Consider the following 25632-nt stretch of genomic DNA (forward strand, 5'->3'; position numbering starts at 1 on the left):
GGATTTTTTTTCCCCCAAAAATCAAACAAGCAGCAAAACATCTGATATTCATTGTTTGGCTTTTAGTAGGGGCTGCAGCTAAATTACTGAACTAATTATTAAAAAATCCTCCTGGTAATCATAGTCTTCTTTTTTTAGGCAGTAGTCTCAAAATGCAGCTTTTACATTTCTTTTGAAAATCAGGCCATAGTCCCAAAAATCCTTTTTTTGAAGTCTCCAAAGATAAGCTGGCAATAGATTAAACACCAGAGTAAAAGTTCATTTGGCTTCTGGTCTGATTTTGTAGAACCTGGGATAGCCAAAACATTATATAAACTGAAACTCAACACTGAAAACATGTATTTGCTTTTGGCAAAAATCAGAGTTTTGATTTTCAAGGATTTCATCTTCTTGCTGTTTAATTGGAAATAACTTTCTCTGTAAGCTCAAGATCAGATTTAAGTCTCAGTGGACAAGGGGAGGGTTCATAGGGATTTGTTGATCAGACAGAAACTCGTCTGTCATGATTTGTAACTCCTTCAAAACCTTTCCTGCCCTCCTCACATCTCCCCTGCCTGCCTCTGGAAACCTTTTGGAGTGACTTCAAATCAGGCCTGGGGAAGAGATTTCTGTCTTGCCTGTTGTTTAAGCAGCTGATTTATTGTGTGTGCCTTCTTTCCACTTCCCTCCTGCTAAACATGTTGTATATTGAGGTAGCAGCCATTTATCTTCCTTTTTAAGTAAATTACTGGACTTTGACAGGGGTTGTTCTGTGTCCAAACTCAGTAAGTATTTTCACAGATTTCATGCACTGCAGTGTGGAAAATGAGAGTAGCACTTGTGTGCCTGTTAGAAATTTGTGCTTAGAAGAAGTTGAACATGGGAGAAGTATCTTCCTCTGGTGTTTTGCTGTCCCAGCAGTTTAACAAAACCAGACTGCCTTTGTTTCCTCTCAAATTATTTTCCATATTTCAGTAGGCTTTATCCTGTATAGGAAAATGTTTTTGTTTGGGCTTTGAGAGTAAAAGTCCCTTTAAAGGGGATGCTGGCTAACCCTGTATTTGTCACATTAAATACAGCATAAATCCTAATTATAAGTGAATGTGTATTTAGTATTTCATGAGCATTTGGATGTACATAAAAGGTTTCTGATTATGCTTGGGGTTTTAGTTAGATTAGTTTTTAGTTAGATTTTCTACATGTAACTGAAGGCATAGTATTTTAGAAGACTTGATATAAAGAAACAGAAGAATGTGTAGATTAAGCTCAGTTCCAAGGGGGATTGATGTAGGGGAACAATGTCTGTTAGTTTTGTACCATTTCTGTAGCAGTTACTAATTGTAAAAGCTTTGCAGACAATCTGACGTTTGTTTCTTTGGTTTTAGTTAGTGAAGGTTGTGGTTCTCCAGGCACTGTATCTCATCCCACAGAAAGATCTGATGCATGTTTCTGATGGGCATTCAGACGAGTCTGTTGTTGTTTTGTAGCTGAAATGAAGACCCCAAAGCGCCGGCAGCCCTTTGTCCCCTTTGCTCTGAGGAATCACACCGGGTGCACTCTCTGGTTTGCCACCCTCACCACAACCCCAACCCGGTAAGGAGCTCTTTGGGGATCACTTCAAACAGATTTGTCTGCCTCCTCTTCCATGGCAGCCAGTCTCTGTTGTTTTCAGTGCTTTTGTTTTGCAGACACATGTAGGCAACTCCCAGTTTTACTCAGTTAAGAGCTTCTCCTTTGACACAGAGATAGTTTTATTATTAAACAAAAAAGGGTTTTTTTTTTCAAGAGACCTAGCAGAATGTGGAAACCAGTCAAGTACATTCATGGTGTGAATGTGTTCACTTGTGTTCATGGTGTGAATGAGGACTGAGGCAGACTTAAAAAGCACTTGCAGCTTGAAGTATTTATTGTATTTGTGGGGAATGCCCTGACAAAGGCAGGAATGATGAATCTGACTCTGTGTTCTCAGAAGGTTAATTTATTATTTTATGATACTATATTATATTAAAGAATACAGAATGGATACTTACTGAATGCTAAAAAGATAATGATAAAACTGGTGACTCTCTCCAGAGTCCCAACACAGCTTGGCACTGATTGGCCAAAGAGTGAAAACAACTCCCAGCAGAATGCAATGAAACAATCACCTGTGGGTAAACAATCTCCAAACACATCCCACATGTGAGCACAACACAGGAGAAGCAAATGAGATAAGAATTGTTTTCCTTTTCTCTGAGGCTTCTCAGCTTCCCAGGAGAACAATCCTGGGCAAAGGGATTATTTCAAAGAATGTGAATGCCACAAGAGGTCATTTTGTGAAATGCTGTGATTCTCTTCCCAGGGCTGCGCTGTCCCATAGTGGGAGTCCAGGTGTTGTTCCTGAGGAAAACGGGACGTTGCTGGGTGATGCCCATAATGTCAGTGAATGGCAAGAGGTTATCACTGGGGAAGAGGTTCCGTTTGAGTTTGAAACCAGAGGGAAACTCAGACACAGGTGAAGGGACCAGGCCATGAGATGTTCTGACACTCTCCTATATGGAACACACAGGTTCACAGTTGTGAGGGTGCTGGCAGGTGTCACATTAAAAGTAGATTTCTGTAAAATTTTACTCTTAATGTTTTGTTTCTATTTTTAATACTCTTGTGTGTAGTGAAATTATAACTTCTCTGGTAAAGCAGCAAATACTGTTATTGTGGCAGCTATTCTTATATGTGAGTTGGATCATTATAAGCTTTTAGAAGGACTTGGGGGCCTCAGTTACAAATCAATGTCCTTTATTTTAAAGGACTACTGGGGCAGTGTAGGTTGTTAGCAGAGGTAAGAACTAGAGCTTGTTAACAAATGTATAACATGCTTTTATTTTTTAATGTGTCTGTATGTTCCTTAGAAAAGGTGGAGTAATTAAGCATAAAATCAGGTCCATCTATCTATGGAATGGGAAAACTCTTGGGATTTTTTAATGTTTCAGCAAGATTTTTAAATAGAATCCAGAGGATGTTTGTGGTTTTAACTGTTTGGTATTTAGTCTGTACAATAATGCTTAATAGTAATTTAACTTGATCTAACCTGGCAGGCACACACATGACCTCAGGATTCATCAGCTGCAAGTGAGAGTAAATGGCTGGGAAGAAGTGAGCCCAGTGTCTGTGGACAAAGTTGGAACATTTTTCCGATATGCTGCACCAGATAAGAATTCCTCCTCTTCTACTGTAAGTTCTGATTTTGAGTGTTTTAAAAGAATATCTAAATTAGGAGTAATAATGTCTGCAAGATTTTGATTTAAAAGCATCTGCTGGCTGAGATTGTCCTCTTTCCAGTTAGCCTGGACTGGGAGAGCTTGGAGAAGCTGGGATCTCCTGACTGTGTACCCAAACCCTGCCAGAGCAGCCAGCAGTGAATCTGAGCTTGGCAGGCAGAGCTTCCAAGGACAGGATGAATGCATTGGTGACAGGCCGTGCACTCCTGGAGACTGAGCTGTAAATCAGCCCAGCATTTCAGCAGCTACTTTCATTTCTTTTATTGCAGGAATGCTTTTTATGTATTTAATTTGCTTAGAATAAACAACACTGGCAATTTCCTGTAAGCCTAGAGATTGGTTTTTAAGTATGTGGCTCTGTAGACAAAATATACTTGTCATGAAGGGAAAATGCTGTTGTAATAATGAGCAGGCTGGCATTTGGGGGAGGCTCAGTGATAAAAATGGTTTTGTGGATTTCAAGACTATGTTTTGAGACTAGCTACTGGAAGTTGTTGAGCACTGGGCAAATAGGAGGTTGAGATCTTTTTGATATAAATCGGAATTAAATTTGATTTAATACTGCTGACAAGAGCCAGTGGTCTCTTACTTGAATTTTCTGATGTTTTTATATTGAAGCATAAAAAGGATAATCTCTCTGTAATTTGAATATTGAAGGAAAAGGATGCAAATTATGAGATTATAATAAGTTAATGAGAACTCCTGTTCAGCAACATCTCCTGTAGACTTCTTTACAACAAACCCTCCTTAAGCTTCATTTTTTTTGCAAAGCAGTATTACAAACAGGCTTTGCTAATCTAGTTCTGACATGATTCCAAGTTGTACTGAAGATAAGAAACACAAAGTGATGGAAGTTTATTCTTCTGTAGTAAAGTTCTGTGTTAAAGCTGAGTGCAGTATATTGAAAGTTGAACTACTTTAACCTTCTTGTTTACTTTCCTCTCAGCTTGGAAGCCCAATAAGTAGAACAAATATAATACATCCACAAGTCTATGTGAGTATATATTTTCATTTTTTTGAGAGCTACTTAAGTAAGAGTAGGGAACCTCTACAAGTGAACTGACTTTCCCATCCTTCTAGAACCTGTTCAATAGAAAGGAAAGAAAATTTAAGCAAACAAAATGAGAACAAATATTTATGATTTACCACTCCTCACCAGTATAAATGTTTGAAGAATGGGTCTTTAATTCCAGTATATGAATTCTAGCACATCAACACATAGTAAATGTTGTTTTCAGGATCAAAGTGGCAATGACTTTGTGTAATGTAGAAGGTAAAACACCACAGCAGAAGGGCAGATATGAGTGAACAAAGTATGAATATGTTAAGAAAGCTCCAACTTATTTTTCAGTTTTCACAGATAGGAATGATGAGTGACTGGTAATTATTTGAGGCTTAGACTTCAAACTCTGTGGATTTATTAAATAATGTAATAGTGAGAAGATGTATAAAGTTCTTGTCTTATGATCTATATTGCTCTTATTTGAACTTGAATTATTTTGAGAAAGATAATGGAGTTAGTGGTAGGTAGAATTGCTTTTTCATAATTTTCCTGTGCTTTGAGGAGGAGGTCCAGGGTTATAAACCACCATTATTGATACACCTGATAGCCACACACGGTTGGACTCAGTTTGTCAAGCTTTTCTCCAGCAGTTAGTGCTTCATAATGGAGGTGTCCCTCTTCTAGATATATTCATTACCTGAGCTTTTTAATGCTTTTAAATATCTTCCAGTTTTCTTCATTGCCTCCAGTTCGTGTGGTGTTTGAAGTGAGCATGGAGGGCAGCGCCCGGAAGGTGATAACGGTGCGCTCAGCCTTGATGCTGAGGAACAAGCTGGAAATTCCAATGGAGCTGAGACTGGACAGTCCCTCTGCCCCTGACAGTACGTGCTGGACACTCCTGGGATGCTTTCTGAAAAATCCCTTTGCCAGGAGTTCTTCTCCTGGGAAGCTGGGAAGCTTCAGCTTCTCCATGTTTTACTACTTTGGAATGTGATTTGGAGAATTGTTTACCCAGCATGTGAATTGTTTTTAATTAATGGCCAATCACAGCCAGCTGTGTCAGACTCTGAGTCTGTCATGACTTTTTATTTTTCATTCTTTGCTAGCCTTCTGATGTCTCCTTTCTCTTTCTTTAGTGTAGTTTTAGTATATCACTTTCATATAATACAATGCAGCAATACAATGCAGCAATACAATGCAGCAATACAATGCAGCAATACAATGCAGCAATACAATGCAGCAATACAATGCAGCAATACAATGCAGCAATACAATGCAGCAATACAATGCAGCAATACAATGCAGCAATACAATGCAGCAATACAATGCAGCAATACAATGCAGCAATACAATGCAGCAATACAATGCAGCAATACAATGCAGCAATACAATGCAGCAATACAATGCAACATAATGATATAATATTGATATACTATAATATTATATGGTATGATATGATATAATATGATATAATATAATAATCAGCCTTCTAAGAACTTGTAGTCAAATCTCATCTCTCACCTCGTCCTGGGACCCTCACAACACTGCAACAATTAATAACCACACTGTGGCTCATATTGCTGTAGCATTCCTTATGTGCTGTGGGGAGTCCAGCTTTCTCCCCAAGAAGATTCACCACTGTCTGTAATGCTTCACACCAGAATAGACCTCCCTGGACAGAATATGGGTCATGTTAAGAAGAAGACAATCAACAAGAGACTAGAGAGTCCAGCAGAATTTTCAGTTGTTGTTCAGGGAAAGCTGAGACTCTGTAAAGACTTAATCTTATTTCTGTGTGTAGCAAAGTTGTCTCTTTAGCAGCAATCTAGAGGGTTTTGGTGTTACCATGCAAAGGTTTAGCGTAGAAATTTAATGATACATTGATAATGTACCAAAAGTTACATTATTAATGAGGTTTTTTAAACAAGGATTTTCACTGAAGAATTTGAGTACCAGCAAGTTTTTAGGCTGTTTCAGATTTACACACTGAAATTAGTCTGCTGCCAGATTGTCAATAGAGCTGAAAATAACAGGTTGGTTTTTAAAACATGCACAAAGCAGGAAGTGATTTACATTAAAATTAAACGTATTGCCTTAAAAATTTGAGACTTAGTACTTCAAAATTTTATAGTTTTCAGTAGAGGAGCCTCTTTTAATGTGTGTTTTCTTCTTTGGTTGCAGAGCCTGTGGTCCTCCCAGCAGTGATGCCAGGAGATTCCTTTGCTATTCCTTTACATCTCACATCCTGGCGTTTGCAGGCCAGGCCCAAAGGAATGGGATTCTTCTTCTCCAAGGCTCCTATTCACTGGACCAATGTGCAGAAGGCAGCAGAGGTGTGCAGCAGCAAGAGGGAGTGTCATTCCATGGAGTCTGAAAACAGCCGATTTTTCAGGTGATTTAAGCTTAGTTCTTCTTCTGTAAGCTCTGATAAATCCTGTGAAGGTAAATAACAGGAAATAAAATGCTTAGAGATGAAAGCTGCTACAGTTCAGTGGGATGTTTTATTGGGTCTGTGGAATAGTGAGGAAGCAGTGAAGTGTAGCTGTTCTGTTTGTGCAGGGCTCCTTGAAGCACCTCTGGCAGTGCCTGTTAAACCTCTGACAATACAAAGTACACTATTAATATTTATTGTTTAAAAAAAAGAAAATTCAGAAAATAGAATTGCATTAAACTGACTGCTCAGTCTCACTTAGGATACTGAGTGGTTTTCCAAAAGTGTTCACAAATATTCATTCTTTGTCCTCAATGTCCTCTGCTCAGTTCTGAGGCCAATAATGTCTCTGCGTAGTGAGGACTTAATGGAATTTTGTAGTTTTCTGATACCATTGATTTAGGGCTGCTCTGAATTTAGGAAATACTAGGGTAGAGATTATGGAAATTGTGTCAGGAAATGACCTTTGCCCACTATGTAGTTATTGCTGTGTGTCTGTTTCATAGTTCATTTCCTACTAGGTTGTTTTTTAATGTATCACAGGGAGCAAAATAAACAAATTATTTAAAATGAACCAACTCAATTTTTCACCTTAATGAATGAAAAACTGAAATGTCAAGTGGTTAGAGCAAGGATATATCTACTGGGAAGAAGGAGACATTCAGCATTTATGTTTAAAAATACGATTATATTTTAGTTTAATGGTTAAAAATCTCTTTTTAGTAGCAGTTAAGAACATGCTTTTGCAAGTTTATGAAAGTTGGTTTTAAAGGTGGTAATCTCCAATAGCCATTTTCTGTTAGGTCTCTGAACAGGCCAGTTTTTGGTGAACTAACTTTAGTCTTTGATTAAAATCAGAAAACTCATGTTGTCTTAATGTCTGACATAAATACAAAATACCTTATAATAATCTACAAAGTGATTATGTGGAGAACAGCTCTAAATGCTGTTTCTCTTATTCAGCCTGAAGTTAGAGCATCTTTGAGGACTTAGTGCAATACAGAAAGACAGGATTTAATTGTTCTGTCAAATTCATTGACTTCTCCCTGTGTCTGCAATTCCCAGGTTTTGTGTGGCCATAAAGAAAGAAAATTACCCAGACTACATGCCTTCCAGCATATTCTCTGACAGTGCTAAGCAGATTTTCAGGCAGCCTGGGCACACCATTTACCTCCTGCCAACGGTGGTGATCTGCAACCTGCTGCCTTGTGAGCTGGAGTTCTACGTGAAGGGTTTGCCCATCAGTGGGACACTGAAGCCTGGCAAAGAGGCTGCCTTGCACACAGCTGACACAGCCCAGAACATCGAGCTGGGTAAGGCTCCTGCTCAGGGACCACTGCTGCTCCTCTCTGTACCACCAGGAGACTTGTTCTGCAAGGAAATATGGCACAGAATGGAAAAACAGAAACATAAAGCATTTACACGATTATTTCATTGGGTTGCATTGCACAGCCCAGAACATGGAGCTGGGTAAGGCTCCTGCTTAAGGGCCACTGCTGCTCCTCTCTGTACCACCAGGAGACTTGTTCTGCAAGGAAATATGGCACAGAATAGAAAAATAGCAAGCCTTTAAATGATTATTTCATTGGGTTGTAGAGCTTCTTATTTTTAATGAAGTGAAGGCATTGGAAAAAATGCAACCCAGTGTTTTCATTGTTCCTCCTGGTTTGTCACTCCTGTTTTGTCACTCCTGGTTTGTGCTCCTCTAAGCTGTCACTTAGAATGTTCCTTGTTTAGTTCTTGTTTTGCTGAGAATGGAAACTGGAGAGAACAGTGGTAAAGAGGGGGATAAATCAAATAAGCTCCTAATATTGTGGGTGGTTTTTCTTTTTAACAGAAATAATTGTTGAGAGTGTATGTGGAGTTACCCAACACAGGCTAGACCGGTAATGCCTAAAGCAATAATTAACCCTAAGCAGGGTCCCTTACAGAACTTGTTTTGCTGTTTGTGACTTAAATTGAGGAATTTCTTCATGAGATCAGAGATATAAAAGTTGGGCAGATATAAAAGTTGATGACAGTGAGCTCTTTGTAATATTTCGGGAGATCAAGTTAAGTGAAACGCCAGCTTAGATGCTTATCCAAACTCCTGTTTGTGTAAGTGATGTTTTATTTTGCTCTGCTTTGTTTTGTTTCATAGGGGTATTGCTGGAGAACTTCCCAATCTGCAAAGAGCTGCTGATCCCTCCAGGGACCCAGAACTACATGGTGAGGATGAGGCTGTACGACGCCAACAAGCGCCTGCTCAACCTCACCATCCGCATCGTGTGCCGAGCTGAGGGCTCCCTGAAAATCCTCATTTCAGCTCCTTACTGGCTGATCAACAAAACAGGCACGTTCTCTTGTGATCATCACATGGGAAATAAGGATTTCCTGCAGGATTTTGATTTGCTTTCTAGCCAAATAATGTTTTTAAATGCTACTTAAGAGGAATAAAGCTCGTCCAAATTTATGTTTTCAATAGAAATATAAATAGAGATTTATAATGTATTTATCATTATACTATCATTATCATTATTTATATATTATATATTATCTATTAATTTATATATTGATTTATTATTTATATATATTATTTAAATCACTATCATTCTTTTTCATTAAATTATCATTACATTATTTATCAGTAAGAGATTTATCATGGCTTCAAATACTAATTTCAGCTCCATATCAGTTAATCAACAAAACAGGCAAGTTCTCTTGTAATCAAGTGGGAAGTAAGGATTTCCTGCAGTATTTTGATTTGCCTTGTAGCCAGATAAAGCTTTTAAATGCTACTTAAGAGGAATAAAGGTTGTAAGAATTTATATTTTTATTAGTGCCAGCAGCTACTGTTTGATGCATGTTACAGCAGATAACTTAGACATTGAGTTGCTGTATTACAGATTTTCAAACATGAGCTGTTGTGCTTCTCAGTATGTCAGTATAGATTAGATCACTGTTAAAATTTGTGATTTTCAAAGACTGAAATACCTTGAGAAGGCCAAGATCTGAATTGCTGTGAGTCTGTGTGAACTTCACTGGCACTTTCAGGTCTGCATGGACCACTCTCATGACCTGCAGCTGTGAACAGCTGTTTTAGGAAGATTTAGAAGAACCTGAAGGAGAATTCATGCACAGTAATGGCTAAAATACTACAACAAAAATATCTTAATTTGAAATTTTTACAGTTCTCATTTTGATTTGTACAAAGGTGATGTGTAGTTTAACACTCTTTTCTTCTGTGTTCACTTAAAGGATTGCCACTTATCTTCAGACAAGATAATGCAAAAACAGATGCAGCTGGTCAGTTTGAGGAGCATGAGCTTGCTAGAAGCCTCAGCCCACTGCTGTTCTGTTATGCTGATAAAGAACAGCCAAACTTGTAAGTAAGAAGGGCAATCAGGAGGAAATTCACAAAGATGAAAGTATGAAGATGACCTGTGGAATGATTGGTTTTAATACTGTGTTGAGCATACTGGAGCCTTAGACATTTCCTACTGACAGCTCCCTGGTTGGCAATACTGTTGTGTCTCAATTTATTCCAAATTTTAATTTTTTTATTTATTTCAAAGATAAAAGACACAGAAATGCTATCATGATTAATCAGGCTGGGAATTGCCAAGCTTTTTACAGGACATGGCCATTGACTCCTTACCAATGTGTTGAAAGGGTTTATGGCAGAAATGCAGAATGAGGCACTCAGTAAGAGATTTATCATGGCTTCAAATGCTTCTACATCCAGACACAGATGTTCTTTTTCCATCTGTGCACGTGTTTGATCACCAGCATTGTTTTGCTACCTCATCCTTCATTTAAATGACCAAACCTTTGTGTTTTCTTCTTATCCTCAGCTGTACAATGCGGGTTGGGAAAGGAATCCATCCTGATGGCATGCCTGGCTGGTGCCAGGGTTTCTCCCTGGATGGTGGCAGTGGTGTCAGAGCCCTCAAGGTGATCCAGCATGGAAACAGGCCAGGCCTCATCTATAACATTGGTAGGTGGTGATGGGAACACTGGAAAACCCTGTGGAGCTCTTGGTGAGATAGAATGGCAGTGACACAAGAAACAGCACAATTAATTACATCAGGGAAATGTATCTTCTGAAAGGCTTTGAGGGTCCAGAGAAAACCATTGAACAAAAGATAATCTTCTAAATATTTTTATATCTTTGTTTTGAACTTTATTAGGTTAAAAATTAGCTTTCAGTTATTTTTAAGTTTACATTTCATCATTAAGTGTTAATAACTACGTTGTCAAACTGTTCAGTCTGCTTCTGTGTTTTTATTCCCTCTGTATGTTAATTCTAAATCCCATGACATTACTCTGATTATTTTGAGTGTCTTTGTACTGTAACTGTTCAGCCATGTGCTGCTTCTGTGGGTTTTGCTTGGTGGTGCCTGCATAGGCTGATGTGCAGGAGTGCAGCTTCTGGATTCCTTGTGCTCCTGGTGTACAGAAAGTACAAGCAGGTTTTAGTTTTGAATTCAATGAGAGCCTGGAAGTTACTCCACAGTGACTGTCAAGGAATTTTTCATATGTTTAGAAGTGAAATAATTACTTGCATTGATAAACTTGTGACTGGGAATTCTTTTGGGGTTTTTCATCTTCAGTTGTCATCAGTATCTAAGTTGTACTTGAGAAATAAGAGGGTAACAGATGGCATAAGGTTACATTAACTGTTTAAAATAAAATAATGTTCCAATGCAAGGCAGTTGTATGGCACAAAGCTTCATCTCAGAAACCAACAAAGAACTTATGTTCTCTGAAATATACAGTGGGACTGTCTTTTTCTTTGATAAATAACAGCTATATTTTCACCTTGTTTTTATGGCTAGGTATTGATGTTAAGAAAGGCAGAGGCCGTTACATCGACACCTGCATGGTCACCTTTGCTCCCCGGTACCTCTTGGACAATAAATCAAGCTACAAACTGGCCTTTGTTCAGCGGGAGTTTGCCAGAGGTCAGGTAAGAAGCTTCCTGCTTGTGACTTTTTAGTACAGTACTGTCCTGGTTTGGGGCAAATTTGGCTGAGAGCCTCCAATGGGGTTCCTCTAGAAAGCAGATTCAGGTGGCTCCTCTCTCAACCAGTTTGGGGAAAATATTTCCTCAGAGAAAAGTGGAAAAATACAGATAATTTCATAGGCAAAGCATTCACCAGCACAAAAAATTAACAATACTAACCAATAAAACCTCTTGCTGCTCCAAAAGAGATGACAAACTCAGAAAGGCCCTCCATGGGCTGTGGCTCAGCTCACTCACTCTCTTACCAGTCCCTCTGGCACTGGAGAAAAATAGCCTGGTGAGCTATAGGTGAGAGCTGCCAGTGCTCTTCTGGGTGTTCAGCCCAGAGCAGGTTTAAACAGCTCCAAAGAAAAACCACAGTCCAGGGAACTTCTCTGCCTCAGCTAGCTAAAAACTAACTAAAAGCAAAGGAGAGCTCTGTCCCGCTGTCTGTCCATCTGCAGACAACACAGTCCAGGAGGAGGAATGTGGAAGAGTGAGTGGAGTTTCTGAAAACAAACTGTGTGCTTCTTCTTCCCCCCCCTTTGCTCTCAGAACCAGTCTTTAAGGGTGCAAAACTTATTTCTGGGCTAAGCAGACAAATGGGGATATGAGCATCATAAAGTCACCCCAGGACTGCACTTAGTCACAGCTGCTGCTCACCAAGAAGAGCAGACATTGTTCTTGGAAGTATTGTTGGCTGGTTATGAGGATTTTTCTCATTATTCCAATAGCAGCATCCACCTGACAAAAGAATGGCTGTGTTTGTATTTTAGAGGAAATATTGAATAGCTGTAGTTACTACCAGAGCACAGGAGTACTATGAAATTTCTTGCTTTATTTTATGAAGCATTGAATGGTTCAAAACAACTGTTGCTTTGAGATGTCATCTATGAATCAACACAGGCCAATGGCAGCAAAGTGATGGATATCCACCCATCTAAGAGATTTGATGATAAGACACAAGCTAAAACAGTGACAAGGCAGAGATAAATGCTTGTGTTCAGATTAACATCTCAAGGTCAGAGTGCCTAGGCATATCAATGAGACATTTCAGCTAACACTCTAAGAATATTCATCTAGAAATGTGTAATAGCAAACTAAAGAAGATACTGAATTTTAATGACCTTTTTTTTGATTGTCTAAGAAAATGTTTATAGTATACTAATCATGGAGTGATTGGAATTTGTTCTGGATTTTTCAGTGCTGGGATTATTTACCAATGATTTACCAATTTCTGGTCCTAGGGAGCATCCAATCCTGATGGCTACATCTCCACCCTCCCTGGTTCCAGTGTTGTGTTCCACTGGCCACGGAATGATTATGATCAGCTGTTGTGTGTGAGGCTGATGGAAGTCCCAAACTGCATTTGGTCTGGGGGCTTTGAGGTCAACAAGAACAATTCGTTCCACATTAACATGAGGTAGCTGTGACCTGGAAATCCTCTGCAGCTGCTGTGTTTTGATAGAAGCAGCTGTTTAACACTGCAGATAATGCAGATCAGAAGTTGACATGTCTTGTACTGTGATCTTCCTCAGGGACACCCTGGGAAAATGTTACTTTTTAAGAGTAGAAATCACCCTTCAAGGAGCCACGTATCGCGTTGCGTTCAGCGACACCGACCAGTTACCGCCGCCTTTCCGCATCGACAATTTCTCCAAGGTAGAACAACCAAATCCCATTTTTACTAAAAAAGTAATGCTGCTGTATTTGTTAGAAGTGGGAGATGACCAACTTGTGTAATGAAATAAAATTAAAGTCTGTCTATTTGTCTATAGTAATTGCAATTTTCTGAAGTTGTAGTAAAAATTGGTAGTAACAGCCACGTCATCTTTTTCAAATAACAGTGGTAACGTTGTGGCTTTCATGGGTGCTTTAAAAGTCTTACAAGGAAGAGAAGTATTACCAATGAGAGGGATGGAATTTTATCTCTTCTAATCCTGTAATTTAGATTAGCAGGGTTTGAGATGCTCCATGGTCCTGCAGACATTTCACAGATAAAAGCAAAGATGATGATGTTTGTCATCCCTTTAAGACTCTCTTTACTTGAGACCTGAATGGAAGAATTTGCATATTGAAATTATTGAGGGGTGGGGGAAAGAAGTGATCTGAACATGTTTCAGTCATCAACTCCTGGTAAATGAGCAAATGATAGCAAAAAGTCTGTCTGATGAACAATTCCTGCATGAACAAACTCCTCTTTCCTGACTGTTGCAGGTGCCAGTTGTGTTTAAGCAGCACGGGGTGGTGGAGCCCAGGCTGTCCACTGATGTGAAGCCCATGACCTCTCTGGATTATGCATGGGATGAGCCAATCCTGCCTCCCTTCATCACCCTGACAGTGAAAGGAGCAGGCTCCTCAGAAGTTATGTGCTGCATGAATGACTTCCAAGACAGCAAACTGCTTTACTATGAAAACTTCATCTATATTGCTGCTACATATACTTTCTCAGGGTAATTCTTGATATCTTTGATGGAAATACTTTTAATGTTCACATTAAGCTTTAGTTAATAATATCAAATTATTATTCTCTTTATGGTTACCATTCAAGTTTTTCATATGGAGTTAAACTTTTGTCTACCTTGTAGCTAGCAGAAGAAATGCCAAATTCAGAAGCTGTCTGGCTGTTAGTAATTTGTGTGTTTTACCTCATTTGGACATAGTACCTTTGCTTTAGAGGTGCAGCTTGACAGTTTATTCTGTCACACAGTGAGAAGGATTTAGCATCTGGCATCTGCTGTGACCCCACTATGTGGTCTTGGAAGAGTTGGGATGTTTGGGGTCCCCCTCTGGGGACTTAATGTTTTTTGGTGTATAAAGGACACTTTTACAAGTCACACCTATTTACAACAAGCCTGTGAGGTTTAAGCTTGAACTGGTTTATATGCTACTGAAAACAGCTCTGGGAGATTGTTAAGGGGGTTTGTTACTTTCCTCAAAATGAGGTAAGAAACTGTCTTTTAATTCATCTGTTTTGCCTGTGAAGTTCCTAGTTCCAATGAGAAATCAAAGCCCCTTTTAAGAATATACTCAGGTTACCAGCTTGCCCTGGTAATTCCTAACAAGAGGGGAAAAACCCCCAATAGAAATGTTAGTCTGATGGACTGTATTGGAAATGTAAACTTCCAGGTGAATTTTGATACAGCTCTAATTTGCGCTACAGAAGAAGCTGCTGAACAAATATGATGCTGTTTTCTTGGTTCCAGGTTACAGGAGCCAAGTGTAAGACCAGTTACTTCAAATAAGGATGCTGCAAATGCAGAGCTTGTCCTCGATGTTTCTCCAAAGACTCAACGAGTTTTGCTTAAAAAGAAGGTACCAAGACACAGTTGACTTTTTTTAATGATACTGTTACTATGTGCTGTAGTAAAATCAAATGCTGAGAGTAGGACAGCATTAAAAAAAAAAGTTCTAACTTTGAAAGGGTAGAGAAAGACTCCAAACTGATAGGTTATTTTGAATTGTGGTGGTGCTTCTGTATAAGACTTTTATAAGGGTAAAGGTGACAGAAAAGGCAACTGGAATGAAGTGGCAAGGAAGGTTGTAAATGCCTCCTAGACAATAGAATATGGTAGTTGTGTGTTGGATATTGTCATGAAGTTACAAGGTAGGACATGCTTCCTTTTTGGGAGCACTGTAAGCCAAGTCATCTATTTCTGGAACTCTTAAGAAATAGAAACTGTGTTTAAATATTGCTGAGATTAACAAACAGCTTTTAAATGCAGCTCTTCATCTAGCTGCAGTTGTGTATTCATTGAATATCAGAGTTCAATCAGAAGCCTTTATCCAAACTAGTTCCTAATTCTAGTTCAGGGTTCTGAAGTTAAATATATACAATTCATTCCAAGAATTAGAATTCAAAGCCTCTGATAGCAAAATAGAACAAAAATATTTGCTTTGTAGTGTATTTAAATGTTGAATTTTTCTGTAACAGGAGCCAGGAAAGCGATCCCAGCTCTGGAGGATGACAGACTCAGGAATGCTTTGCCATGAAGGTTCTTCAGTTCCTCACAACCCCCACAAACCTTCTCCTCGCTCTGAGGACTCCAGTATGATTTTAGATATTGCAGGCCTAGCAGCTGTGACAAATAACAGGTATTGAAATACATACATACAACTGAACACAGTTCATCCATTGAAATACATCCATTGAACACAGTTCATCCACTGAAATACACACATTGAACACAGTTTATCCATTGAAATACATACACACATTGAACACAGTTCATCCATTGAAATACATCCATTGAACACAGTTCATCCACTGAAATGCATCCATTGAACACAGTTCATCCATTGAAATACATCCATTGAACACAGTTCATCCATTGAAGTACATCCATTGAACACAGTTCATCCATTGAAATACATCCATTGAACACAGTTCATCCATTGAAATACATACATTGAACATAGTTCATCCACTGAAATACATCCATTGAACACAGTTCATCCACTGAAATGCATCCATTGAACACAGTTCATCCACTGAAATGCATCCATTGAACACAGTTCATCCACTGAAATGCATCCATTGAACACAGTTCATCCACTGAAATGCATCCATTGAACACAGTTCATCCACTGAAATACATCCATTGAACACAGTTCATCCATTGAAATACACACATTGAACACAGTTCATCCATTGAAATACACACATTGAACATAGTTCATCCACTGAAATACATCCATTGAACACAGTTCATCCATTGAAATACATCCATTGAACACAGTTCATCCATTGAAATACATCCATTGAACACAGTTCATCCATTGAAGTACATCCATTGAACACAGTTCATCCATTGAAATACATCCATTGAACACAGTTCATCCATTGAAATACATCCATTGAACACAGTTCATCCATTGAAATACATACATTGAACACAGTTCATCCATTGAAATACATACATTGAACATAGTTCATCCACTGAAATACATCTATTGAACACAGTTCATCCACTGAAATACATACACACATTGAACACAGTTCATCCATTGAAATGCATCCATTGAACACAGTTCATCCACTGAAATACACACATTGAACACAGTTCATCCACTGAAATACACACATTGAACACAGTTCATCCACTGAAATACATCCATTGAACACAGTTCATCCATTGAAATACATACATCCTTTGAACACAGTTCATCCATTGAAATGCATCCATTGAACACAGTTCATCCATTGAAATGCACACATTGAACACAGTTCATCCACTGAAATACATCCATTGAACACAGTTCATCCACTGAAATGCATCCATTGAACACAGTTCATCCACTGAAATGCATCCATTGAACACAGTTCATCCATTGAAGTACATACATCCATTGAACACAGTTCCTCAAGAAACTGATGGGGGTTTCTAACAATGTCTTTGAAAACATACTTAATCTGGTAGTCTCTGAATACAGAAAGAATTGTTCTGAAGGAATATGAAAGAGCTGGATTTTGTCTGGTTTTATTAGAAAATCTCACAATCACCTGTGTGACTTGGAAATACTTGTAAAAGCATGGCTGATGCCTTTTCAGCAGGTGACTCTTGACAGAGCACCTCAGAAGAGAGATTAGGAAAATGAACAGGGGCAAAAGAAATGTTCAGCATTAACACCAGTGCAGAGTAAAAGTTCTGAGGAGCATCCTGTGAGCTCTGAGGCTTCCCCTGCAGGTACGAGCCCCTGATGCTGAGGAGGCCGGACCGGCGGCGCAGCACCACCCAGACATGGAGCTTCCAGGATGGGAAACTGACCTGTGGCATCCCTGGCCTTGTTGTCCAGGTCAGTGCTGATTGTGTGTCTAACCTGCTTTGTTTGTTGTTTATGTAGATGACAGAGTTGTTTGGGCTTAGTATTGAAGGGAACTAAAAGCTTTGAGACCGGTTCAGAATACAGAGCGAAACAAACTTGTGCAAGCACCTTACCTTTTAAGTTTATATTTGAATGTTCTTATTAATTTCAAATAATTAAAGATCTTGCACTATTAATTAGAAATTAGAAAAGTATTTTAGTTAGTACCATGATACTGCATTGATCATTTACTGCAGGGTAGTAAGTTACTACTTGAAGCAACCAAAAAAGCTCTGTATTGCTGTGTTTAAACAGCAAGAAGTAAGGATTGACTCAGTATCTCACGCACAGGTCCAGAGTTCATCTTTTAAAAAGCTTCCTATCACTTTGGAAGACTTTTCAGGAAGGACTTTGCAATGTCCCTTGATGATGTGATAGCTTCAGTTTTAAACGTGCAGTGGGAATACTTAATTCCCACTTAATAATCTATTACCTGCCTGATTATCAATTACTTAATTATTGATCTTGGCTGTTCCTTTTATCTGCCAGATAATTAGAAATTAGTTAGTAGAAACTTCAGTAATATCAAGTAAAATGCTGTTGGACTGTTCTTCTTTTAGTTCTGAAGAATAAGGAGAGGAAAGTAAAATACTGTTTTAAATTAATGTATGTAAATAGTTATCTGAAGTCTTTACCTATTGCTTAATTACTTAATTTTCTTTCCTTACTTTTTTTTTTTTCCTCCAGGCAAAAGGAGGAATACAGGGTCTTCATGATGGAGCTGAAGTTGTTCTAGGTCCTGATAACTCACTTGAACTTTTGGGGCCAGTTCCACCTGAACAGCAGTTCACAAACCAAAAGATGAGGCCTGGCTCAGGAGTACTGGCTGTGAGAGTCATCCCAGATGGGCCAACTAGAGTTCTGCAGGTGACAGTCCTTCCTGAACTAGAATCCAGTTACATTCTTTGCTTATACTGGAAATACTCTTTTTCTGTCTTACATCTTTAAATCCTTATGAAAAGCTGCCTTTATAATGACATGAAGGGGATGGGAATATCATAAACCAGAAGTAGTTAGTACAGAAGTTTCCTTGTCTTAATTTTTTAAAAAGATGATTTGCTAAGGTAGGGCAATATAGTTCTTATTATATGGGGGTAGCCTCAGTTATTTATATATATGAAAGGGGTCATTGTAGTAATTTATTTATCATTATATTTATGTATATGAAAGGGATCATTGTAGTAATTTATTTATCATTATATTTATATATATGAAAGGGATCACTGTAGTAATTTATTTATCATTATATTTATGTATATGAAAGGGATCATTGTAGTAATTTATTTATCATTATATTTATATATATGAAAGGGATCACTGTAGTAATTTATTTATCATTATATTTATGTATATGAAAGGGATCACTGTAGTAATTTATTTATCATTATATTTATGTATATGAAAGGGATCACTGTAGTAATTTATTTATCATTATATTTATGTATATGAAAGGGATCATTGTAGTAATTTATTTATCATTATATTTATATATATGAAAGGGATCACTGTAGTAATTTCTTTGTTTTCAGATCACTGATTGTAACCAACGTAGAAGCGATCGTTCATTCAGTGAAGGAGAACAACTTCCAGTTTCGGAACAAGATCTGCGCAAGTTCAAAAATCCAGATCCAGAGCAGGAATTGGAAGTAAGATATGACAACTAGTACTTGTCTTTTTTATTTTAATTTTCCTTTCTAGATTTCAGGAGAGGGATGATGGTCAGTAACCTCTCCTAATGATGAGCTCGTGTTATGAACTTTAGATTTTCCTGCTACAGCTTCTCGTTCTTGGGTTAATATGTCTTAACCCTCTTGAGTCTAAGACTAATTGTTAAAGAGCTGCTAATTGTTAAAGAGCTCCAGGATCATCTGGAGATGATCCTAAAAAAATAATTTCTTTGCAGAAATGTATATTTGATATCACAGGTTTGTTCAGTGCTGGTTTGTTAGTGATGGGCTTTTTCCCCTTCTTTTCTCAGGTGCTTGTGAAACTGGAAGGTGGAATAGGATTGTCTTTGGTCAACAAAGTCCCTGAAGAGCTTGTGTTTGCAAGCCTCACCAACATTAATGTCCACTACACTCAGCTCTCAACTGGTCAGGTGCTAGAGCTCAGTGTGCAAGATATACAGGTATTTGCCATTTTGAAATAAATTCATTTATTCATGGGTCTTCAGTTTTTTTGAGTCATAATAGGTTTGAAAAATGTTTAGAGCAATGACTGAGATTTTCATTCCTAAATATCACTGGGATTTCAATGCCATTTTCTGTCCATTGTGTAGGTGGACAACCAACTTCTTGGCACCACACAGCCTTTTATGCTCTTTCTGACACCCAAGAGGATTGAGAATGGGCCCCTGGACCCTGCTCCTGCTGTGCAAGTCAATGCCATGAAATTTCCCAGTAAAAATGCACTGACTGATATATACAAGGTAAACCACAATGTTTTGTTTGTGTAACATAGGTATTACTTTGCTTTAATGACCTTTCCTGTTCTTAATTTTTACTTGTAATCTGAATTCAGTGGTTTGTGAAATACACTTTGTTGAATCAATTTTGAAGCTTAAAGGACACAGTGTCCACCTTCTCATGTTCACAGTGTTGAAAGCTATAGTACAGTGATGAACAGGGTAATAATTATGTTTAAAAATGTGACAAATCAGTCTAGACTCCTGACTGTCCATGTCTGTGACCTTACTTTTCAAGGCAGTTATTCTCTCCTGAGAACTGTAGCACAGTGAACCAGAATATCTATGTTTTGCTCTTCAGGAGTTGAATACAAGGTTATAAATTCTCTGTGATAAGCTGTTATCTTGCTTCATAAACTGGTTCTGTGCACTGCAGTCATTTGGGAACATTGGTTGTAAATTTATCCACCAACTGTGGATAAATGTACTGTGATGGCAAAACTGAGTTGGTTGTCAAGGTTTACTTTCTCACTTGGAATCTTCACCCATGTATTTTGACTTTGTTCTGAAAAGCAGCTGATTTTAGTGTTGGAAATGCAGCTAAGATTTTGAAGTGTTAGGATTAGGTAATTAAATACAAGGCCTTCCAGAAATTGAAATAATCCTCACTAGTTGTAGATAACTTGAAGCGAAGAGAGTTACCAAGGACATTCTGAAGGTGGGAATCTTGCTACAAATCCATGAAAGTGAAAATATTCCATTGAAATTATTGAGTCCTTTTTAATAGTTTACATGGATTATATACCTGGTGTTAATGCTGTAAACTGAGACTTGTTTATCTCTGTAGCATCTGATGATCACTGCCCGGAAGTTCACAGTTCAGATTGAGGAGAAACTTCTTCTGAAGCTGTTGAGTTTCTTTGGCTACGGCCAGTCGGAATCAGGTGTGGTATAACATTGCACAGCCCACTTTTACACTGTGCAGAGAGTCATGATCTTTGTGTATAAAGCAGAAAACACCAGCACACTCTTGGCTGTGTGGAACCTCCCACTCTTGAACAGAGCTGGGAATGCCTCAGTGGCCCCTGTGAAGCTCCTCATGGAGTTGTGCCTGTGGCAGAGCTCAGGTGATGGCCCAAGTCCAGCCTGTCTCTGTATCTGCATTCATCTGAACTGGGATAAAAGAAATTGTGTTATTAATTTAGCAAGCCACTTTGTTTAGTGACTTGTTTAGTTTGTTTATTTAACCCAGGGCTAGAAGTGGGATCTGTGTTAATTTGTTCCTTGGGCAGTTCCTCTTGCTTCACTGCAAGAAAATTTTGTCTGACCTTGTTGTGGCATCCATACCCCTGGTTTTAATTGTAATGTAAGTTTTCTTCCATTCACTGAGGCAAGACAGACCTTTTCAATCTTCTGATCTCATAGGTGCTATTCTAATCCTCCTATTTTAGTGTTTATCTGTGCTTTGGAAACTTTCTGAAATGTTTGTTTTGGAGTGGCAATTGAAGAAGTCACTTCTATTATGCAGTAGCCTGTGTGCTGTTATGTAATAAGTGTCACAGGAAAAGAACTGGTTTTGGCATGGTTCCAAATGGGGCCAAGCTACAAATGATGCTCCAGAGTTCTGTCCTGCTAATCCACAGTATCCTCTGAATTGTCTCTGGAAAAATAACAGTGCTGCATTTCACAGAGCACTTTCAAAGTTAAATCTCTAGTGATGAGGAAGAAGTACAAATTTTGAGTTTTGCTCTTAGCCTTTTAACTAATCTCCCCTTTGTTCTGATTTACCCTGTTCCTTGTGCTCTTTTTCCTTACTTACTTTACATTATTTGTAGTTTGTCTGCTGATGTTATCCTAGATTCAGACAAAAATAATTTTCTCATTTTTAGTTAGCATGTTTTATTGTTCATAAGTCAGAGTTCAGAAGGCTTGGTCATCTTTCATCTTTGCCCTGCTTCCTCACACCACCCAGGTGCTCTTACAAATAACATGAGCCTATTAATGTCAACCAAATTTGAGTCACTCTCCATGTAAATTGATTTATTGGATGTCTTCCACGTAGACATGTTGGCTATTGTGTAATGAATATTTGAAAGCTTGCTTTGTACATTATATTCCTGGTTAAGTGTGTAAGGAATTACAGAGAGGGTAGAGAGAGGAAAAGAGACTGTAAGAGCACAACTGCTCAGTAGGAACATTGCATAATCATGTGCTATCTCCTTGTTTCTGTGTGCTGATCAAGAGAAATTAGAAGTGAGATTAAAAGCTCAAATAACAGGTTTTAGAGATGTAGAGAGATCTGACAAAAATTCTTGAGCCTCAGAGGTCAACTTCGTGTCACAAGGCATGAGTAATTTTGCTGGCTCCACCAGCAGTCACACATACTTTTTATTTGTGCAGAGGATTGTTAACTCTTAGCACAGTGTGCATTCCTAACCCCATATTTATTTATCTTTGATTGGTTCTGATTCCTGTGTTTTGTCTGGATGCAGAGGTTGAAAGTTATGATGAAAACCTCCATGAGAAGGTTGTTGAACAAGGTGGAGCACAGAAACGCTACTACTTTGAAAATCTGAAAATCAGTGTGCCTCAGATCAAGCTGAGTGTCTTCACTTCCAACAAGCTCCCTCTGGATCTCAAGGTACACCAGTGCATTCCCAGGGTGGGCTTCCAGTAAAGAGGAGGAAAAAGGAACAGATGCTTTAACTTAACACTCTCAGTTTCCATTTTACTCTTGCATTATCCAAGTTAAAAATAATAGAAGTTCCAGCAACTTCTGACATTTAATTTGCATAATTTCCAGTCTCTTCTGTAATAGTCCTTCATTTTTGTAATTTCAGTTGAAGCACAGCCAACTGGACCTAATGACTCACTGCTGTACAAAGGACCTTAGTTACACTGATGGAAGTGTAAAGAGCTTAAAGGGAATTACTGTCTTAAAATAAGAAGTTATTCAACTTCTTATACAAACACAAGACAACTCTGAGTGTTTTCATCCAAAAAATGTTGTTTCATTGGAATTGAAGAATTTAAGAATTTGCAGGAGGACTGTGCAATATACTTGAAAATTAAAGTGAACTGAGATTGAGTATGAACTTAAAATCAGTGGGAAGTCTGGTCTTTTTCATAGGGTCATAAATCTGGCACAGCTGGGGAGTGAACCAGGGATTCCAGATTATGGCCAGATCATAATCTCATCCAGTGTTCCCAAATTGTGTTTGCACCTTCCTGGACACAATCAAGTGGCTGCAGTCACTTGCCACTTCAGAAATGATTAATTTAACATTTCAGTCAGAAATACCTCAGTTCTCTCTGAGCTAATACAACTACTTCCCTCCAAGGTGGGAGAGTTAAAACAAAACCAACCAACCAAACCATAAAAAACCCTCCCCATCATGGAGGAACTGAGCTGCTGCCTTTAAAAAAACCCAAAACTGAGACACCAACTTGGCTTTTCTGTCCTTGATATTAAGGACATCATGATGAGTAAGCTTCTAAAGAAATTTAGAGTTGTGTAATGAATGTCTGTCAGGGAGTCTTACCAAGATGATCCAGAAGATCACCAGTCCTACATTCTTGTATTCTTTTTACTGAATCCTTGTGCCAAGGACAGTTCAACAGCTAGTTGGGGTATTCCTTGGCTGTGATATTCCTAGCTGGAATATTCCTTGGCTGTGATATTCCTAGCTAGAATATTCCTTGGCTGTGATATTCCTATCTAGAATATTCCTAGCTAGAATATTCCTTGGCTGTGATATTCCTAATTAGAATATTCCTAGCTAGAATATTCCTTGCCTGTGATATTCCTTGGCTGTGATATTCCTAGCTGGAATATTCCTTGGCTGTGATATTCCTAGCTGGAATATTCCTTGGCTGTGATATTCCTTGCCTGTGATATTCCTAGCTGGAATATTCCTTGCCTGTGATATTCCTTGCCTGTGATATTCCTAGCTGGAATATTCCTTGCCTGTGATATTCCTAGCTGGAATATTCCTTGCCTGTGATATTCCTTACTGCTCAATAACAGCAGCCCTGTCCTGAATATGCAGTTGCACTTCAGCTTCACCATGAATACCCCTGTAATTGCAGTAGTTGAAATGCAGCCTGAGGAAGCAGAACTAGTGGTGAGTGCCTTTAAGAACCCAGCCCTGTGCACTGTTCTGTTTGCATTTCTACCACCCTTGGTATAGGATTGCACATGGATCCATCTTGGCAGCTTTCCCAAGAAAAAACTTGGCATTTACATTTTTCTCCATAATGCTAACAGTCCCTGCATATTCTGTATATTGACTTTCACAGAAAGAGTTCAATTCAGTTCTGTAGCCCAGGAGAGTTCAGGGTAGGAGGGAGAGAATAATCACAGTAGAGCCTTTGTGGAAGTTTTTCTAACTGCCTCTAATGTTTCTGCCTTGGACATGGCTGTCTGGTAATTTGGTGTAGACAGATTATTTTTATTAGGTACCAGTATTAACAAAGTTGTCTTATATAATATCTGATAGTTAAACAGGAAATTACTTCCTACCCAAGTGAATAATGAGGACTACTCTGGTTGGTCATCCATTTAATGAAAAAATAAATAGCTCTTTTCTTACACACAAACTTAACTCAGACCTGTAACTTGCCTTAATTGCCTGCAGATGGCACAAAAACTCGTGTTCCTCATAGCAGGCAGCTTTGGTGGTTAATGTGTACAGATAAAACATCAGCCTGAAGCTTCTTGCCTTCTTCAGAGTGTCTGATGTTGGTGAGTCTGCAGATGCCATTATCAAGACCTGAAGAAGAAGGGTCTTCTTTCAGTCTTAAAAAATTAGTTTTCTTATAATTTTTCCAAGTTATTTTATTTATGTATGTCTCTGTTTGGTTGTATGGCTTGTCCACCTTAACTGTGGCTTTTTATGTATAAATTGTACAAAGTGCAGATGGCCTATGAACTAATTACAATCTTAGTTTTCTTCCTTGAAAAATAATAGGAAGTGCTAGTTTAAAGAATTTCTTTAGACCACATAATGTTAAGAAATGACCCTCAGGCTTACAGGAAATTATGTATGTTATTCCAGCTCATCCTGACACTTAATCCCTTCACAGAAGTTCAGCAGGGTGGAAAATAGCCAGTTTTGTCAAGAAAATTCATTTAGGGTTGGAGTTGAATTAAACATTAGAACAACACAGCAAAGTTGTATATAGAATCTTAGACACATTTTGGTTTGAAATATTCCTGTCAAGTGTGGGAAACAGATTGCATTGGGAACTTGGTGACTCTTGAGTTATTGGAGAAATGCAGTGCTCAGAAGCTACCAGTGTTGGACCTGAAAGGTTTGTGAGTGGCTGCTCTCTGTATCAAAGGGTCCACACTGCAGTGCAGAGAACTCCAGCAGCTTCAGAGAACTTGGGTTTGGTACCATTGAAAGGATGCTGTGAATGAGAAGAATTACAATGGCAATGTCTTTTATTTAATACTCAGGCATTGAAAAGCACCCTGGGCTTCCCTCTGATCCGCTTTGAGGATGCTGTGATTAATCTGGATCCTTTCACTCGGGTCCATCCGTATGAAACTCGGGAGTTCATCATTAATGACATTCTGAAGCACTTCCAGGAGGTCAGTGGGATTGAGATTATGTTGTGGCAAAGGCTGAACTTCTCTTGGTTGAGGAGTTCTCCACAGGGGATGTGGGAACTCTGTCCTGGCTATCAAGTGTTAGTGCTGTGTGG

At 38.6% G+C, this 25632-nt stretch overlaps 1 protein-coding gene across 2 annotated transcripts in view; it reads left to right on the plus strand.

Annotated features, from left to right (window-relative positions):
* Nucleotides 1-25632, plus strand: part of VPS13D (vacuolar protein sorting 13 homolog D) — a 100350-nt gene that overhangs the window by 37502 nt on the left and 37216 nt on the right. For both annotated transcript variants that reach the window (XM_066563828.1, XM_066563829.1), the window contains 24 exons: nucleotides 1467-1572; nucleotides 2321-2473; nucleotides 3054-3189; nucleotides 4183-4230; nucleotides 4970-5120; nucleotides 6421-6631; nucleotides 7736-7983; nucleotides 8811-9002; nucleotides 9908-10034; nucleotides 10504-10646; nucleotides 11488-11618; nucleotides 12902-13077; nucleotides 13193-13316; nucleotides 13872-14107; nucleotides 14861-14969; nucleotides 15589-15749; nucleotides 17342-17450; nucleotides 18207-18386; nucleotides 19049-19165; nucleotides 19498-19647; nucleotides 19798-19947; nucleotides 20771-20867; nucleotides 22416-22564; nucleotides 25385-25519. In XM_066563828.1, coding sequence (XP_066419925.1) covers nucleotides 1467-1572; nucleotides 2321-2473; nucleotides 3054-3189; nucleotides 4183-4230; nucleotides 4970-5120; nucleotides 6421-6631; nucleotides 7736-7983; nucleotides 8811-9002; nucleotides 9908-10034; nucleotides 10504-10646; nucleotides 11488-11618; nucleotides 12902-13077; nucleotides 13193-13316; nucleotides 13872-14107; nucleotides 14861-14969; nucleotides 15589-15749; nucleotides 17342-17450; nucleotides 18207-18386; nucleotides 19049-19165; nucleotides 19498-19647; nucleotides 19798-19947; nucleotides 20771-20867; nucleotides 22416-22564; nucleotides 25385-25519 — 3539 coding nt within the window. The remainder of the gene's footprint in view (nucleotides 1-1466; nucleotides 1573-2320; nucleotides 2474-3053; nucleotides 3190-4182; nucleotides 4231-4969; nucleotides 5121-6420; nucleotides 6632-7735; nucleotides 7984-8810; nucleotides 9003-9907; nucleotides 10035-10503; nucleotides 10647-11487; nucleotides 11619-12901; nucleotides 13078-13192; nucleotides 13317-13871; nucleotides 14108-14860; nucleotides 14970-15588; nucleotides 15750-17341; nucleotides 17451-18206; nucleotides 18387-19048; nucleotides 19166-19497; nucleotides 19648-19797; nucleotides 19948-20770; nucleotides 20868-22415; nucleotides 22565-25384; nucleotides 25520-25632) is intronic.

The sequence above is a fragment of the Molothrus aeneus genome, chromosome 21 (assembly GCF_037042795.1).
Source record: "Molothrus aeneus isolate 106 chromosome 21, BPBGC_Maene_1.0, whole genome shotgun sequence".
Taxonomy (NCBI): domain Eukaryota; kingdom Metazoa; phylum Chordata; class Aves; order Passeriformes; family Icteridae; genus Molothrus; species Molothrus aeneus.